Genomic DNA, 17,974 nt, shown 5'->3' on the forward strand with positions numbered 1-17,974 from the left:
AGACAAAGCCTTGCCTGGGCTGATTATTTCTCAGGAGCAGCCTTTGGTTGGAAGTGGGGGGGTGGGGTGGGGTGGGGGGGGGAGGGAGGGGCATGTACAAGTCTCATTTCCTACTGTGTTACTTCAACTGAGTCCCACTTCTGTCTCAACTGTCATTACAGGTGAGCACATGCAGACTTCCCCCAACCCTCACAGAATAGGAAAGGTACTCAGAGCTTCAGGAGAAGCAGCTGCCAAAAAGACTTGTTCATGTTCTGGGCAGGAACTAAGCACAGCCTTCCACTGACCTCTCTGCATCCTCGTCTACAGCACAGCCTGAGATTGAAACATGGCTGCAAGCTGCATGCCCCAACCTATGCTGCCAAGGCACTGCTGGCTTCCTAGGACATGGGCAGCAGAAGGAACACAGATGTAGAGACAGGTTGTGGGTTCCAGGCCCTTCACAGATACAGGAAATGTTGCTGTATGGGAGGAGGGCTCCATCCCTCTGGTTCCCCTCACCTACCCCAAAGCTGGAACTATTAGTTCAAAATGTTCTAGATGGGGTAATACTATGGGGGGCATGTGTGTGCCCCCTGGCTAGAATGATTCCTTATTTCAGTGTTTCCATATGCATTTCACTTGGAAACATTGCAATTTTTTGTCTGTCAACATACTTGTTGAGTACACTGTTCAACTGTAACACTAGCTGCATCTACATGAGCCACTGACTGCACAGATGTTACTGCACAGTCACTTACTACCTGCATACCCAAGTAGTACATGACTGTGCGGCAAGCAGAGCTGCTGTGCAGTAGCGTCCACGCATGGCTTCCTGGAGACGCTGACTGTGCAGTAGCTCATTACTACTGTGCAGTAATGTCATGCTATGGTTTGTGCCTCCTGATGCTACTTCACAGTAGTAATAAGCTACTGCACAGTAAGCATCTCGTGTAGACATGGCCACTCACCACTAGTGGTGAAACATCCAGCTTGTCGGGCCTCTCATGGGTTAGGTCATACACCTCTTTTGGTCAGATGTGGCCTGGGGAGCTTGCTGCCACCATCGTTGTAGCCCCTGCGCTTCTGCTGCAGCTCTGGAATTCAGGGAGTTAATACCACTTGCTTCCCAGCACTCCTCCCCTGCCTCTTACCCATGCTGAAACTAGGGGGCTTAGTAGCCTTTTCCAACTAATGCTGGTGGCAAGGGAAAAGGGGAGTGGCAGTGGTGTTATCTTCCTGGATTCCAAAGCTACAATGAAACAGTGGCTTCAGGAGTCCTTGTCAGGGATGCTGTTCAGGCAGACCAACCTGGGCCTGTGCTGTCAGGGACTCTGAGCAAGCAGGCCGGCCTGAGCCAAGTACTGCAGCAGCCACACATACAGCAAGCCCGAGTTGATGAGCTCTGCTACAGATTAGGAGCAGTGAGCCACCGGATTGGCTGCTGGGAGCAGCTTTGTCCATATAGCACCAGCTGGGGCCCTGGGTCGGCAGGGCAGTCACCCATTCTGCTGGGGAAAGCCTTCTGTTTCCTTAATGGTTTTTGGCTTAGTTCTGGGTTTCAGGCTTGGATTTCCCCGTGGTTCTGTTTCCTGACTCCTGACCCTGTTTTGGCTCTGCTCTTGGCCTTTGCCCTGTGGATAGCGCCCCCCTCCCGCCCCCCCGACTGATACTTAGCATCTGATCCCCAGATCCTGCCCCTGGACTGCGTTGTGGACTCTGCTTCTGGATCTCCCGCTGGCTTTGGTATATGGCTCCTGCCGTTTGACCCAGCCCCAGGCCCTGCTTTCCCTCGGTGGCACCTTCACATTGACAATTTCACTATAGCAGTGTTTCCTGAGATGAGACACCACTCTGAAGGAAGATGGTGGGTGGCGGGGGCAGGGAGGGAATGAAGACACGTTTCCTCCTTTTCACGTTTATTTCATTTTTGTATTTTTTTTTGTATTTTTTTTAAGATCACAGAAGAGCAGAGCATTCATACATGTAAAGAAACAGAAACAAGATAAAAGAAGTTAAATACATTGAGAAAAGAAAAAAAAAAGAAAAAAGCTTCTTTTTTTGTCATCGTTGGGTGGGGGTTTTTTTCTGTTTGTTTGTTTGTTTTTACACACACGCTTGCGCTTTTAAAATTGTCTGCCACAGAGCTAGTATCCAAAAAACAAACCAATGGCAAAAAATAAAATGGCTGTTTTTCTCATTTCGTCAAAGAGAAATTCAGCTCATTTCTATGGTGCTGGGGAAAAATATATATAAAGATATAGATATATATATATTTATATGTATATAACACTGTTAATGAGGAGAGTTCTAACCACCCCACCATGTAGCAAGAAGAAAGGACTGGACCTCCTCCCTAAGGTCTGGAGGATGAGACTTGGCTCCAGCTGGGGAAATGGAAAGGTTGGAGAATGGGCTGTCGGAGGGAGAATTGTTGTTCTTTACCCCCTCTCCACACACACACACACCCTTTCCTGGTTTGCAGGAGGTTACCACAAGCCATGAAGCTGATACTTTTATAGAGCGATCATTCAAAGCAACTTGAAAACTGTGTGTCTGGTTGCATGTGTCATGGGGGAATCTGATACAGGAGAGTATATCATGTGAGCGGGAGGGGTTTTAGGAGAAGAGTGTGGTTTGTGTTGGAGAGAGGAAGGGATGAGAGATGCCATGGGGAAGAAATGCAATGGTGGAGGAAGACACTTCCTGATGATAGTTATCTCCTCAATGGAGGTCTTCTAGGTGTTCTTGAGCTCCTTGCATCTTGTGTGTGCAATATGTTATATGTAGACATACGCATACATGCACACGTGCACTCCATTGGAGGTGCTAGAATTATGGGCAGGAGGGAGGGGGAAGGTGATGGCCAAGGGCAGAGCTTACTCCAGCCCACTTGTTTTCTGAGATGCAGGTGGATGAGGCCCACTTACAATGTTGCAATGGGTGGGCTTTATGTGGCCTGTGAAGTATGCTGAAGACACACACAGATCAGGGAGAGGGAAGCTGCCTGCCCTACACGGAAACTTGAAACCTCCTTAATGGAATCTGATCCTTTGTTTTATCCCCTAACATGAGTCCTAAAAACCCATGCCCTGCAACCAGCCCTACCCCCAACTCTGCAGTCATGTCCTCCTAACTTGAGATGGCTTCCTTTCTTCCACTGGCTCATGCATTTCTTCTTGCAGGACAGATTACCTTCCTACGGTACTAATTCATCTGAATCCACAGTGAGATTAGAGCCCTTTACCTTCCTTGTCCCTGGGCTAGTTTAGAGACCTGGTCCTCTTTTCCACATTCTTGCTTGCCATGCAGGTATCTTTATAAATCAGGTAGGAGCTTGCTGACATCTTACCCAAGGTGACTTCCTCCAAGTGAACATCTTATGATGGGTTATGGGGGAAGCAGCCACCAAACCAAACATCTCAGGGTATCTCTCTGTAAGATCTGAGTTGGCAGGGGGCACTTTTCAGTGTGTTACATAGAGGGAAAAAGGCGGAAGTTTTACTGGTGTGACACCTTTTGAAGTCAGCAGGAATCATGAAGTTTTAGCTCCCATCTGCCCCACTAGACATGTACCTTCTGTAAGACCAAGGTTAATATGTGACAATCTGCCCCCCTGGTCATCATGGCAGGGAATTTTTCATCTGAACTACAAACACAGTCAATTTACTTCAAAACAGCTAAACCAAGGAGGTGGTCTCCATGCTACATCTTTCCTCCTGTCATTCTGCTCCTCGTGTATGGAGAACCCACTCCTGGGGTCCCTGTCTCAAGCTGGTTCTGTAAATGTAAGTCAAAATGAGATTGTATGGCATCAGAAGACAGACCTAGAACCCCTATCTCTAGCACCTCCTCCCCAGAACAGTCTTCCATGGCACTCTTGGTTTTGTTCACCATATAATGTCAAGTGCCATGAAGATTTTGGCCCTGGATCAGTGGGTTTGGAGCAGAGGAAGTTGATTGCATTAGAAGACTTGGGAGGGGAACAGATTTCTAGCTGTGCAGCTGGATTCCTTTGCAAGAAGATGTGAAGGAATTAAGAATGATGACAAGACCTGACTAAAATGCCTTCTTGTGGTGGCGGTGCTGAGGATGATGTTAAAGCCAGTTCCTCTTCCTCCCCAGCCATTCTCCCCCAAACACTCAGGCATCTTGGGAAAGAATGTCGCTACCCCAAATTTCCTTCCAGATTTGCAGCTTCTGATTGGCCTTGAGACTGTGTGAAGAATATAGTTTACTTTGCTAATGCTATGGGCTCGGGTTTCAAATATGGACCCCTTAGCAGGATGCTCAGAGCAGTATGGGAATGGGCATCCTTGTCAATCTAACACTGATATGGGCCTGGGCATAAACATTCTGTGACTGAAAACTGGGCCAGGAGGGAGCAAACTGGGGATTTCCCATGATCCATGAACAGTAAGTGCTATGTCACTGTGTGCAAACTAAGACTGTCAATTCGTTTACACAATGCACATAAACAATGAAATCTTTGTTAATGTAATGTTAACATGAACCCAATGGTAGCACTTGCTTACATGACTTCACTGGTGGAGAAAGCAGGGGTGACATTGCTTATCTACATACCCTCAAGCTGCAATCTGGGAAACCACCCCATTGGCAAGATACAAGTGTAAGCTGGGGATTCTCACATCTACCTCCCCAGAAGTTCACAGGCATAGGTCAAAATAATTTTTCACCCAGCCAGACACATACAAACAACATGCTGCAATCATGCATGGAGTTCACATGGTTTGGGATGGCTGCATTTGCGCAGTCCATTTCCTATCAGAAAGAGTTCCTCTCCCCCGCCCTCCCCTTGGTAATCTGAACAGGGTTAGAAATCTGCTAGCAAGTACGGGACCATATATTAAATCTAAGTGCTTGTTCCTCTGCTTGACATTACTGGACATGTCATGTCACTCTCTTATATTTACAAAGTCGTAGAAGAAATACAATCTTTTTTTTTTTTGCATTTTTGTTTTTATAACACTAAAGGTTAAACCTCCATCAATCAAACACAATTACACCTACAGTTTCAAAGAACTGGTGTCCCCTTCTGAACCTCCACTGAGGGTCAGCAACAAGCAGGCACGTGGCTTTCTGGATTGACAGGACAAGAAGGACCATGGTGGGGTGCAGGCTTTGGGGTAAGGGCTCCACACTGTGGAAAGTGTTTTTGTAATGTTATTCCGAGGAGAGGAAAGAAATGATTGGCAAAGCCTCCTTTTCCCTTCACTCTAGCTCTCCTTTTGGGAGGTGCTGAGAAACTCTCCTTGACTTCAGAGGCAATGAAAGGTTCTCAAGAGCCCTCTGGCAGCATTCAGCTGCTCACCGAATTGGGCCCTGACCGTTAACTAAATAAGTATTCCCCCCCTTCAGCTAGGGACAGGCGATATCAAGAGTGGGGACCCCAGAAACAAACTAAATACTAGTCATACTTTGTACCTGTACGGTGCCTTTCATCAGCCATGTGGGTGAGTAATTCTATTTCTTGCTGTTTTACAGAGGGGAGTTAGAGGTACAGTCTTGCTAAGGTCTGCCACAACAAGTCAGAAGTGCACTGGGGAAGAGGGCCCTGGTACCCCGGGCTGGTTCTAACAGCTGGTTCCTCCTAAAAGGTGATGCTTGCTGACATTCTAGGTTCAAATAGTCAGGTTTTGCTACTGTTTATGGCCTTTTTTTTTCAAAGCAAAAAGCTTTGATGGTTTTTCTTCAATTCACTTAAAACAATCTACTGCCAACACCTACATACAACTCTATAGCAACGAACCAATGTCTGCTGCCTAAGCAACCCTACTATAATAAACCAGCATGAAGAGCGCCCCTTAGAACAACAAAGTAAGGCATTGTGCCCTTCCCTCACAAATAACCGTGTAGCAATGAATTTTTGCCAGCCGTTGCCTTACAGCAACAAACCAACATGCAGATATCCTGCAGAGAGAAAGTCAGTAAAATATCAAGTTTTCCACAGCACGAGACCGGGGAGGGGATGTGTTTTCCAGCCCCCCGCCCCAAAGCTTCTGATACCCTTCTGCCACAGAGCTCAGCAAAATCCACCAGAATTAAAAGAACACAGCGGGGGATTATAGAGATCTGATTTTAGGAGAATCTGGAATGAGTAGCAGGATTTGCGGAGTAGCCAGGTACCTTAAATGTCTTTTTGCATCTGGAGCTAAGTGCTGTGGAACTGTTATGGATCTGGGCCTGAATGTCTGGACCCACTGGCCAAAACCAAGTAGGAGTGGTTAGGAGTCCCATCCAGACCCTGGCATAGCCTGGAAATGCTGAGCCCTCCCTTGGGCATTTGGAAATATCCCCAAAGCTTCCCAAGCAGCAGCAGTGTCAAGCCAAGGCACAATAATTCCCAACTATGCTTCTTGGGGCCAGCTCTCCATCATCCCAATATGCTTTGCGTAGACCCTACAGAAGATCCCATCTTAGCCCCTGCACACATCTGGCTGGTCCCTTCCCCAGTGACACCCCATGGCCATTTTCTCTATTCTCCTGCTTTAACAAAAATGGAAAAACAAAAGAAGTCAGCAACTAACATTTATCTACCAGCCCTGGATGGCTGCGAGAAGCCCTGGCTGCCTACTTAATTGACTGCCTGTCGCTGCTGAAAGTGTAGAGCTCAGCAGAAAAGAAGGCAGGCAGGGGCGGGTGGTGCTGCTGATCAAGGTGAGAGCCGCCTTGCTGAGCAGGCACTGAATTATGGGGAGTGCTTTGCAGATCCCTTCTTAGCTGCACAAGGAGAAGGATTGCAGTGCACACCAGAATTAACTCTTCCTGTTCTGGTGCAAGATAAATTGATCATTCCTTTCCATTGCTTTCTCAGGCCTGGACTTGATCCACAGCACCCATTAGCACCCAGGGTCCTTTAATTTGTCAGATTATACCAGGCAGGTCCCAGTTGTCTTTATTCATGGGGCAGAGGTGGATTTTTTGCTATTTATAAAATGGCATGATTAATGGTACCTGTAAGATTAGGACACTGTGAATGCCAGTGCTGTGAGCATAGCTGCTAAACCCTAACTTGTAACTCCACTCCCTGAGGCTCCCTTGTGAAGGGACCAACATTTGTGCCAAAGCAGACACTGGGTTCACAATGCAGGCAATGGCTACAAACACCCAACCCAAAGCCCTTATGATTCTAGCTGAATTTAGCACTGATACATTAATCCTGCTGTATCCTTGCATAGATACTCAGCGCAGCTAATGGGCCATCTGCATCTCTTTAGATCACTGTTTCCAATTGTTAATGCTATGTTCTGTTGCCAAAACAGGAGATTCACGCTGATAGGCAGCGTTCAACTAACTCTCTTTCAAATGATCTACTCAGGTCAACTCTCCCTTCTCCAACAAGAGTCACTAGAGTTTTTCCAAGCTTCCATCTTCATCTCCATCCCACCAATGTCAAGAAGCAACCTCAGCAAGTAAATAATACTGACAATCTACTGATGGGTAAGGGTAGACCCATCGCATACTGTATTATAAAGACTCCATCCACCACTTTTTTCTGATGTGTCCAAAATATTGGACCCAACTTATTTTTTAATTTTGCTGTCCCAAGTCCGGGATACTTTCTGAGTCAATCTGGGTTTCATTTAAAGCAGGACTGTCCAACTGGTGGACAGTGGGCCATGTGCATCCCATGAGCAGTTAATTTGTGGCCTCTGGATTCCCACCATGCTGCTGCTCCCCCTACAGCTTCACCTGCAGCAGCCACCAGGATTTCTAGGCTTCTTGTGCCCCATCCTCCAGCTTCCACTTCCTACCCCCAGCCAAGGGGAGCGGTGCATGAGCGTGTGTGTGTGTGTATAGTCATAGAGTACATGTGTATATAGGATGTCTATACATATATATAGATATAGATATATCTATATCTCTATATATCTATCTACCTATCTATATATAGATATATCTATATCTATAGAGATATAGATATTATAGTCTACTTTTATTTTAGCAGGGAGGACAGAGTGATTAAAAGGGTGGGATCAATTTCCACAGCAATTCCAAATGGTTAAGTATTACCACTTGGAGGCCTTACAGCTAAGGAGTAATTTACCATCATCCTTTCCTTACCTTTGTGTAGGGTAGGTAAGTGAAGTTGAAGCTATCTCACCAATTACTACTCTCCACAGAACCTCCAGAGGAGTGGGACTGTTGCAGTACTTTTGAAGCTCTGCCATCCATGGTCCTACAGGTCAATCCTACTGATTTTCTGCCTGTCTGGACACATACACACACACACACGCGCACACACACACACACACACACACAAGCACTGATGTGTAGCAGGAGCTGCTATTCTGATGCTTTCAGGTTGAGCGCCAGCCAGGTGGGGTGGATCAGGGAAGGGTTAAAAAGGATGGGGATCAACTCTTCCAACCAGGAGGAAGTCAAGGCAAAAGCAAGCCAGGAGGGGATGAAGAGAGTGGGGCCCATCTAAGCCAGTGTCACAAAAGACCCTCTCCCCGCCGCCTCACATCCGCCCAAGCGATCTCTCAGCACCGTGTCTCACACTTACGATGCAGGACATTATCTACAGCATGATGAGCTTATGTACACATGGACTGTTCCCTTTGCATGCTTTAGAGAGAGACACACATACAGACACACACGGAAGAGAGAGAGACACCCGGCCAAACTGAAGGGGGGAGAGGAAGAGAATGGAAACCACTGCCTTTTTAAGCACAGTTGACACAGCCGGAGCTCAGGGCAGAGAGGGAGGGGACCACAGCAGAGAGGGTATATAGGAGAGGATGCTAGCAAGAGGGTGTGCTGAGGGGAAGGGAGGGCAGGGGAAAGCGTGGGGTTCCTTCATGGGACACCAGTACATGAAAGAGCTCTGGATGAGTATTTTCCCAAAAGTCCTGAACTGGCTGCGCATCCGCTTGGAAAACGACCCAGGGTGCCCAAGGGTGAAGTGGCTATAGGACACCAAAGTGAAGACCCTTCTCTTTCAACAGCTGAAAGGAAGAGGACAAAGAAAGGAAGGGGAATAAAGAAGGGAGACAGAAAGAAAGGGAGGAATCATGTGGTTGGTTGGTTTTTACATCTCAGCGTCATCAGTACGATGCGGCTATCACCAGTTCCCCGTTTTGTCCCACACTTTGTGTCGCTTCCCATATGGTCGATGACTTGATGGATGCCTTATCAGAAGTCGGAATATATTTTGCTGATTCTTCTTCACTGTAATTCCCCCCCTTCACTCCTGAACACACAAAAGTTGTGAAAGAAACAATCCTTTCTCTCTCTCTCCCCTTCCCTCCCCTTTCTCTCTCTCTCTTTCGCTCTGTCTCCTGTATAACGCATTTTGTTTTGTGTGTTGTTGTTGTCGAGTTGTTGTTGTTGTTGTTCTGTTTTGTTTAATGCTGATGTTATTAACATTTGCTGAGTAGGCAGAGCAGGGACGCTGCCAGCAGCCACAGTGGTACGGCCAAACTCATGGAACCGTTGTCTACTCTCCCTGTGCCGGGCCCTGTAACAAGAGAGGGAAGAGAGAAGAGGACAGAGTTAAAGCATGGAGAAAGGACAGGTCCATACTTTTCCAGGAAGCAAACTGCAGCAACTGCAAGCTCCCTCAGCCAGTGCTCCTGCTCTGTCCTTGCCAGTGGCTCCTACTGGGAGATCTTGGGGCAGCAGTACCTGTTAGCTCTCCTACAAACCATGCTCTCCTCCATTTCCTATTGCTTCAACTGCTGGGAGAGGCTGGGGTAGTGGTAAGGTTGTCCTGAGCAAGCCTCCCGCTCTGCCTACAGTGAAAGAGGATCTGACTGAAGAGTACTGGAATTCCAAATGCCCCATGTTTCAGTTGCATTCTTTGCAATGCCTCTCGCTGGGACAGGTCAACACTGGGCTATTTCCTGCAGCTCAGCCTGGTGGGTGAGCCAGAGTCGGGTTTCTCTCTGCCAGCACTTGGATACCATTCCTACAGAGCTTTCTACTGGAGCAGACAGGGCCTGGGGGAGCTGTGAGCTTCCTCACAGTGAGAGTCTACACCACTCCTAGCACCAACCCCACTTCTCTGAGAGGCTGGGGTTCCTATAGATATTCATTCTCTAATCTGAATTTCCTAGAGTGCTCTCGCCAGGGTCAAACATGACCTGCACTGGTTGGAAAGATGGAGTGGATCTCAGAGAGCTAACTTGGTCAGAGGAGCCAACTACATGGGATCCTCTGGGCCCTGTCTCACCTTGGGAAGAGGGCTGTCATCTGAAATAGATAAAACTTTCCACACGTCCATCATCTTAGGCCCCACCCCTGGCAAAACTAAAAGTCAGCACCGATGAGCCTGATGTATGGCATGGCCCATCTATCACACCCCCTACCACGGTCCCCAGGCAAGGAGGCCACTTTGTCTCCTGATTCACACTCTTGTCACTCAACGCCTCCAGAAAAGTAGTTTCTGCCCACTCTCCATTCCTTTGTCCTGAAGAACTTACAAGGCCCTGGCCCTGCCCCTTTCCAGTGCACCCCTTGATCTTGATCTGAGATTCCTGCATCCAAACCATACCCCCCGAACATACGTACATGGCTGGGTTACACAACACTCGTTACTCCGCCCTTGGCTTCTGACCTTATGCCAAATGGTGGAACCTCTTGCCATCTGCAGGGGGTGAGGACATGCCAGTGGGCTAGCCTTTATTCTGTACTGTTCCCAAAGCCTGCCAGTAAATTGTCAGCTCCTGCACAGAGCTGTGGGTATGGGTGTGTTCACTGTGCGGGTAATGGAGTCTCCTGACACTTGCTCTTCTGCAGCCAGAGGAGAGGGGGGACCCTGGGGCATGTTGTCTTCTAATGTGGGCCAGGCTCCAGCTCCTCTTCTGGTGCCTCCAGAGCTTCTTGAAGTTCTGGCTGCACTTTCCTTTACATGCTCTTACCTCTGCCCACCCCCATCTAAGCTTCTGAAGAGTTATGAAATCACCTCATTAACCTTGTCATGGCCATGGCCAAAATGTTCATCCCCTTTCACCAGTTCAAAGGGAATGGGTGCTCTATAATGGGTGAGGCCTTTGCATGGTCTCCCCACAGCTGTGGCAAATTTACCAAGTGACACCTACCAGCTCCTCAAACACCTCTAAGGAGCAGAAGGTGTTGCTAAGTGCTCTCTGCTCAGCGCCCCCTGCCAGAACCCTCATTTTAGTCCTATAACCTCACTCCTGTCCCACTTACTGCATTGGTTTCTCCCTGAAATCATTTGTGACTCTGGCTCTGTTCCCTGTAACTTTAAAGAGGGCAGGCCTTTAATGTCAGGTTGCTGTGAGACACCCATACCAGAGCTGTCTAAACAGGAAGAGACCCGCCTGCTGTGAGAGTCTGGAGCTGGAGCATCATTGGGGTTTCTCTGTAGCTAGCCCATTTCCTTATAGCGGCCCTGCTGACAGAGGCTGAGCCCCCTAGGGTGGCCACAGTACGTGCCTCAGCAAATATGCCACACAATGTCCTGCTTTAGCTTCCTTCAGTGAAAGAAGGGCAGCACATCTCTTCACCCGCCCTCCTTGTGGTGGCCCTTAAATGCCAGGGCTCGTTATAATTCTGCACATTGATGAGTGTCTGTTTGCAGCCAGACGCCGGCTCCTCGGGGGCTGATTCATCACAGCATTCCAATCAATAAAACATGGAACCAATCAGCGAATGTCTTTAGTCCCAGGGGAGGCTCCGTAATTATTTATTTGTTAATCGGGATGGGAAAGGATTTCAACGTAACATTTACGGCCCTGCGGCACTGCCCCTATAGGGAAGAGGAAAGGGAGTGCCAGCAAGGCTCTGATTTTCGCAAGGGGTGGGAGGCAGGGGCTCAGCTCTCTGCCGCAGCAACAAATAATGCAGGCTAGCTACAGGAATATTAAATGCTAACATGACTGACATCTTCTCATCCATCCTCCTCGTTATGGGTCTCTTTTCTGGACTGCTTTTAAGGCGGTGGTTCTACTTTAAATTCTCCCTGCAGTGCCAGGCAGTGGCGGCTTTTTATTGCAGGGTGTAGCATGTGTGTGTGCGCCTGTGGTTTTGTAAACGTATGGCTTGCCTATATGAGCATATGTTCACATGTGCGTGGGAGTATCAGAGTGGAGAAGATTGGGGGTGCAGGGATGGGGTGGAGGGGTATGCGTGTAAGGATGGGAGGATTTTGTACGTGGGGAGAGAATCAGGTTGTATGAGAAGATGCATTGTCTGGAGCAGGTGGAACTATTTACTAAGAAAAAATATCCCTACCAGGACAGTCCACTGGAGTTTAATAGCCAATGCAAAGCTTTCCATAGGAGGTTTTCTGAGCTGTCTATGGAAGCCTATAGAAAATTTAATTCTCTGTTCTATAGGACAATTAATAAAAAGAAAAAGAGATAGATAGTTTCTCATTATCCTTTACATTCTGTAGGCCTGTTGTGTGTCAGTTGTTTTACTAACACAACACTTTGTTTAGTACCTCAGCTGTTAGTGACCTGATTTACTTTGCAAATGAAGGAGATGATGCCAAGTCATCTGGGTCAGCGGTTCTCTAGCGTATTGCTCCAATGGGCTGCTATCCACCCTCAACATTTCTCCTGAAAAAGCACGTGCCCATGTTATCAAACTTTTTACTAAAAGCCCTAATAAGATGTACAGAGCATGGTGCAATCTGTGGACCAGCTGTGCCCCACTTATCCTGAGTGGTCTGTAAACAACAGTCTCAGACACATAGGTCAAGACAATTCATTTTCCACCTGACTGCCTATGGCTTCTTTATCTGTTCCCTGTTTTGCTTGTGCATTTGGTCACCTACAGCACATGGAATGGTTTCTGCTCCCTAGTTGCATGACAGGAACTTTTGCAACTCAAGGCACACCAAGAAAGAAAAGTGGGTTTATAATGTTATAAATGCTTAGCCAAATCCTCTTCCAGCTTCAAATTTCTGTGTTTTTGTGCACAGGTGTACCAACACCTGGCATCTGAAGAGTCACAAATCATGACTAATAGGATCCCACATACTAAACCTGTCACAGTATTTTTATTCACCAACATGTTTCAGTGTAGCATTTTTATGATTCAGTGATTATATAGGTATATATAAACATCTTCCAGCAGTGGCCCTGCAGATGTGGAGCTGGCAGTGGGAGCTCCCTGCTGGTGGGGCTGGGGAGCTTGTTCTCCACCCAGCTCTGCAAGTGCAGCTCCCCAGCCAGTTCCCCCTCTAGCTCTGTGCTCATGAAGCTGGAGGGGAACAAGCTCCCCAGCCCCTGCTCTGCGTGCCCAGGTGGGGACAGTATCCCCCTGTCCTGGCAGCAGAAGTCCCCCCCTTCCCCTCCCCCGGTGGGGGGGAGGCCTGCAATCTATCCATGTACACAGGTGTGTAGGTGGCAAAGGTTGGACATCCACAGTAGTGGGTCTATGTGCAATTGTGTCAGTTTCTAGAGTTGTTCAGATAGGATTGGGACAGACATTCAAAAAGCCTGAGCCTGAATTGATTCAACGTTTGCAGGTTAGTCTAACCTGACTAAGCTGAACCAGTTTGCAACTGCATAGACATCTTCTCTGGACTGAAGAAATGCAGGTATATGCCTGCAGTGGCTCAGGCTAGAATTTAGGAGGCACTACAGCAGCTCTTCCTTCCTTTCCACAGTGCTGATCTGAGGGGGGACCTGGCCAGGCCCCAGCAGGATGCTCTGATTAGGAAGGGGTTCCCACCCCCTCCTGACCATCAAGGGAGCCAGCAGGGCACTGAGTTACACAGTAGGGAGTTACACAGGGAGCTGTTAGCATTTATCAGCTCATCAAACAAAACAAAAGGCTTTCTCATTAGTTCAAGCTCTTCTTAGACAACTTTTTCCAAGGAAGGAATGAAGGGACATTACCAGCTACCTGTTGATTAGCTCCGAAAAGCCCTAAACTGACACTGTCCTGTCTGCCTTTGTCCCATCTCCCACAGCACAGACCATAGCCAGCATGTGGTATGTTAGCTAGTGCTGAGAGGTGCCTGTGTAAGGCAGAGGGGAGGGGGGAATTCCTGCTTGAGCAGGGAGTGGTGGTGGGAGCGGGAGAGAGGTTGGTGAACAGGAGGAAGCTAGGCAGACGCTGCTGTACCTGCAATCTCTACCAGAGCTCCACCCAAGGAGCAGAGGGGCAGGGCCAGCCCTGCTGGGCTGGAGCAGAGAGCAGAGCCCCTCCCAGGGTTGCAAAGCATCTGGGATGCTAGGGGACTCTAGTTTAACTTAAACCAGGAAGGAGTCTGGATAGACATTGCATAAACCGGTTTGGCCCAAATCAGTTAAGTCTAATGCTACATTCAACTAGGTTTATCTCAAACCGGTTTCATCCATTTTCATACTGGTTTATGTGCACTGAACTTCTGTTCTGTTACAGGTTTAAACCAGTTTCTGATCACTTAAACTGGTTTATGTGTAAAGTCTGTCTCTAGCCATAATGCAGATGGTCTTTGTGCAGCACTGCATAGATCCTGCACCGTGGCTGGGTGAAGGGTTGAGGATATGTACAGCAGGGAACTTGCTGTACATATGTCTGAGGACATTTATGGGTTTTCTTAAAGAAATTTTCCATTTTCATCCAAAACCAAAACCCTTGAAAAATAGTGTTCTGTTTGTGTGTTAATGAAACACACAAACAAAAAATCAGTGAAAAGTGTAGAAATGAAAAATAGTTGTTTCACCAAATTTGTCTACAGGAAATAAAATGTTTTCTCACCAGCTCTAGCTGTCCTCTTGGATCTGTGTATGAGGCTGTGTGTGTGCATAATCATGCTTTGTTTCAATGTGTAGCTGTGAGTATCTTGCATGATGATGTAATTCATCCAAGTTTATAACTGCACAATCACATCTAGTCTTTGTGTGTACCTGTGAGTGTCTATGGGCATTAAGGCACTTTTCCTAATGCACATTAAATTTAGTACCTCCAATGTGAGGTACTAAAAAATGTGCGTTAGGCTGCCTTAAAGTGCAGTAACAAATGTGCATGGTTTTTAACTAACACTTAATGCAGAATAGCTTATTTTACTGAGCATTACTGTAATGTCAGTTTTTTATGTGATGCTTTAATGAGCAGTAATATAGGCTACTGCGCATTAAAGCACACGTATAAACACACCCCATGTGTCATCATGGTTAGTCTCAGCACGTAGCTGTAAGAGTTGGTTTGTGGTTGTGTTTTGCTTCTGTGTCTAGCTCTGTGTGTATGGGCACCTGTGCATTCTTGCCTGCATGAGCAACAATCACTTCTGAGTCCATTTAACCATCTTGACTCTTGTCAATCTGATCTAGCCTAGTTTGGGGACCAAGTTCTGACCAACACCTGGATAGAAAGGAGGATCAGTTCTCTTGCCTTAATCACTCTTCTCCCTAATGTGGCACCTCCTTCCACTCAACTATACTGGACTCTCAACTTTACAGGTACTCCTCACTTAACGACCTACCTGTTTAACGACCGCGCGGACTTACGACCAGCTTTCCAAGCAGTCGGTATTGTATGAAACATATTGTGGAAACGGCAGCGCGGCGTCTCAAGCCAAGGCATGCAGTATCAAGGGGCAGCTCCTCGCTTATCGACCAATTCGCTTAACAACCTAGTCGCAGGAACGGAACTCGGTCGTTAAGTGAGGAGTGCCTGCATACATGGGCCTAGTCTGACGGGGTTCCTTCTACCAGCCCTCCTCTTCCCCATCCATTCATTGTTTTACAAGCTGTTTATCTTCTTTTTATTTTATTTTTTTGGCCCCCCATCCTGTCCAAAACCTAAAGAATTCAGAGCACGGAAAGCAGGCAGCAATTCACTGTCATTCTCTGGACCATATGCAGGGATAAGCCCCAAATGAACTCCCCAAATCTGAGCAGCAATCTCACATGTGGCTTTGGGAGGGCATGACTGACCCTGGCTTCCAAAGTGCCCCTGTTGTAACAAAGGGCGTGTGCTGTGGGACATTCACAATCTGAATTGGGATTCACATTTCACACAGCTGATCGTAAACTCCTGCCCATGTTCCTGGTATTCCCCTCTGTCCTGACCATCTGGTTTCATTCCTAAAGGAAGGATGGTGAATTCCGTGGGTAGAGAATGGAGAACAGCGACAGCTTCTGCACATAATGTTTGTGGGGTGGAGTCAGCCAACACCCAGCAGTTGGGTACACACAAATCATTTGAATGAAAGCTCTGTATCAAGTGGAAAGGTGCAGATGTGGCAGTCTCTGGCACCACCTGCTGCTCATACCATATACCTGCAGGCAGGCTCTGCTAAGCAGGAAAAGCAAACTAATAGGGCCCCCTGCCAATTGAGTCTGCTTCAAGTTTCTTCTGCCATTGTATTTTTGAGTTATTTCTACTTATCATTTCATAGCCCTCTACTTTACACCCCCACCTTTCACTCCTGCAGTTGCATCTGGTTGTCTTTGGGTCAACTCCCATGCCCAAGAACATGAACACAAGATAAGTGCTGTTCAGACCCAGGCATGAAGAGTTAGTTTCTCAATTTCAGTGTTGCCCTTTAGCACATCAGTGATTCTCCACTATGCAAAGGATCCCTCCTTTTGTACTGCAGCTCGTCACTTTAAAGTCCTTGACTCATCAGACAGTTCTACCAGTGGCCCTGACTCACGCCTCATAGACCTCCCCTTGATATTCCAGGCCTGGGCTTCCCATGTTCCCATTAAAAATAGTTTTTACAGAGGAAAGTATGAAAATATGACCCTGCCACACCCTTAAAAGCTCAGAAACTCAAGAGCAAAGGAAATTAACATTTTTTTTTAGTATTAACAATCCCCTAGACTTTAATCCTGTCATAGCTCATATTGTTTTGAGCACTTAGGTTTGGCCACACTATAAAGGAGATGGATTGTAGGACAAAAGCAGGGGAAAACTTCATAAATGTGGGGATGTTTATGGAGAAGGGGATGCAAGGAGGCTGGACTGGGTAACAGTCATAGCAGATATGCAGCAGAGAAGGTACAAAACCTAAAAAAACACCAAAGTATCAGAGGAGAGGCCAGGATGAGGGATGTAGTGACCAGGAGGAACAAAATTATTTTGATCACTTGAGCTCATGCACAATCATCTGATCACAAGATTTCTACAACATGTATGATCTCAAAGATATTTGACCTGAGGCTGCCAGAAGCAAAAAATCTATTGTGCCAACCACTTTCATCTTGCATTTTCCCAGAGCTCAGCATACACCCATCTGCCTAAAACCAAGGGTGCACTCGTGCTACCAAACTGGGATTATGAACCAGATCTTAACTGCCTCAAAGTTCAGAGGTGCAAAGACACAGAAATTAGGTGTGGACTTACCTACTCTACCAAACACAGAAGTATCTCTTTTAAATTGATCTGGAGGGTAGGAGGAGGCTTCATGTATGACTGGTTGTTTTTCTAGTTTCTCCTCTCCTACCCTTTTGTTTTTGCTCTGCGTGGTGACATCCAGGTTTATAAGTGGTGAAACAAGTAGATGCACGATTGAAAAGCATGAAAAGTGTTTCTTTTATTTTAGCCAGGGAAGGAGATCAAGTTTCAGATGAATTAATTGGAAAGTTAGGGAGAATTCACCAGCTAATCTTGAGATACTACCTACACGGCCAAAATGCATGGCAGAATGATAAGAAGGGAACCAAAGCTTAGGGAAGAAGTGGAATGAGGCAGGATGAGAGAGGTTACGCCTTGCCTCTGCTAGCCATCTTCCATTTTTTGTGGTTCTACTGTACAAAATGACTCCATTACAATGGCATCGTGCACCTTCCCATTTCTTGTCTCTGAGGGGATAAAACAATCAGGATGTGCCTGAGCACTTAGGTTAGCCTCAGTGAAGAATGAGCATTCTCACAGCCAAGCCAGAACTTCATAAAAAACATCTATGTTGCACTCACCTGTCTGTGCCTGAGAAGGATATCCCCAGATTTCTTTCACTGAGATACCCTGTACCAGGGGTACCCTACCAGTGCTAGTCCTGGGTGGGTCTCAATATGGCTTGCTCTGGACTGGCTCTGCATGAAGGGCCTGGGATATGTGCTGC

At 47.1% G+C, this 17,974-nt stretch overlaps 1 protein-coding gene across 4 annotated transcripts in view; it reads right to left on the reverse strand.

The window, feature by feature from the left end:
• The window catches only part of LSAMP (limbic system associated membrane protein), a 1,444,497-nt gene that overhangs the window by 7,928 nt on the left and 1,418,595 nt on the right, over positions 1 to 17,974 (reverse strand). For 3 of the 4 annotated variants that reach the window (XM_059720473.1, XM_019476222.2, XM_019476220.2), the window contains one exon: positions 1,882 to 9,463. The exons of the other annotated variant lie outside the window; for it this stretch is intronic. In XM_059720473.1, the coding sequence (XP_059576456.1) occupies positions 9,366 to 9,463 (98 nt within the window). In that variant the 3' untranslated portion in view covers positions 1,882 to 9,365. Of the gene's footprint in view, positions 1 to 1,881; positions 9,464 to 17,974 lie in introns of those variants that run through there. 4 annotated transcript variants of the gene reach the window in all.

Source organism: Alligator mississippiensis, chromosome 1 (genome assembly GCF_030867095.1).
Source record: "Alligator mississippiensis isolate rAllMis1 chromosome 1, rAllMis1, whole genome shotgun sequence".
Classification (NCBI taxonomy): Eukaryota; Metazoa; Chordata; order Crocodylia; family Alligatoridae; genus Alligator; species Alligator mississippiensis.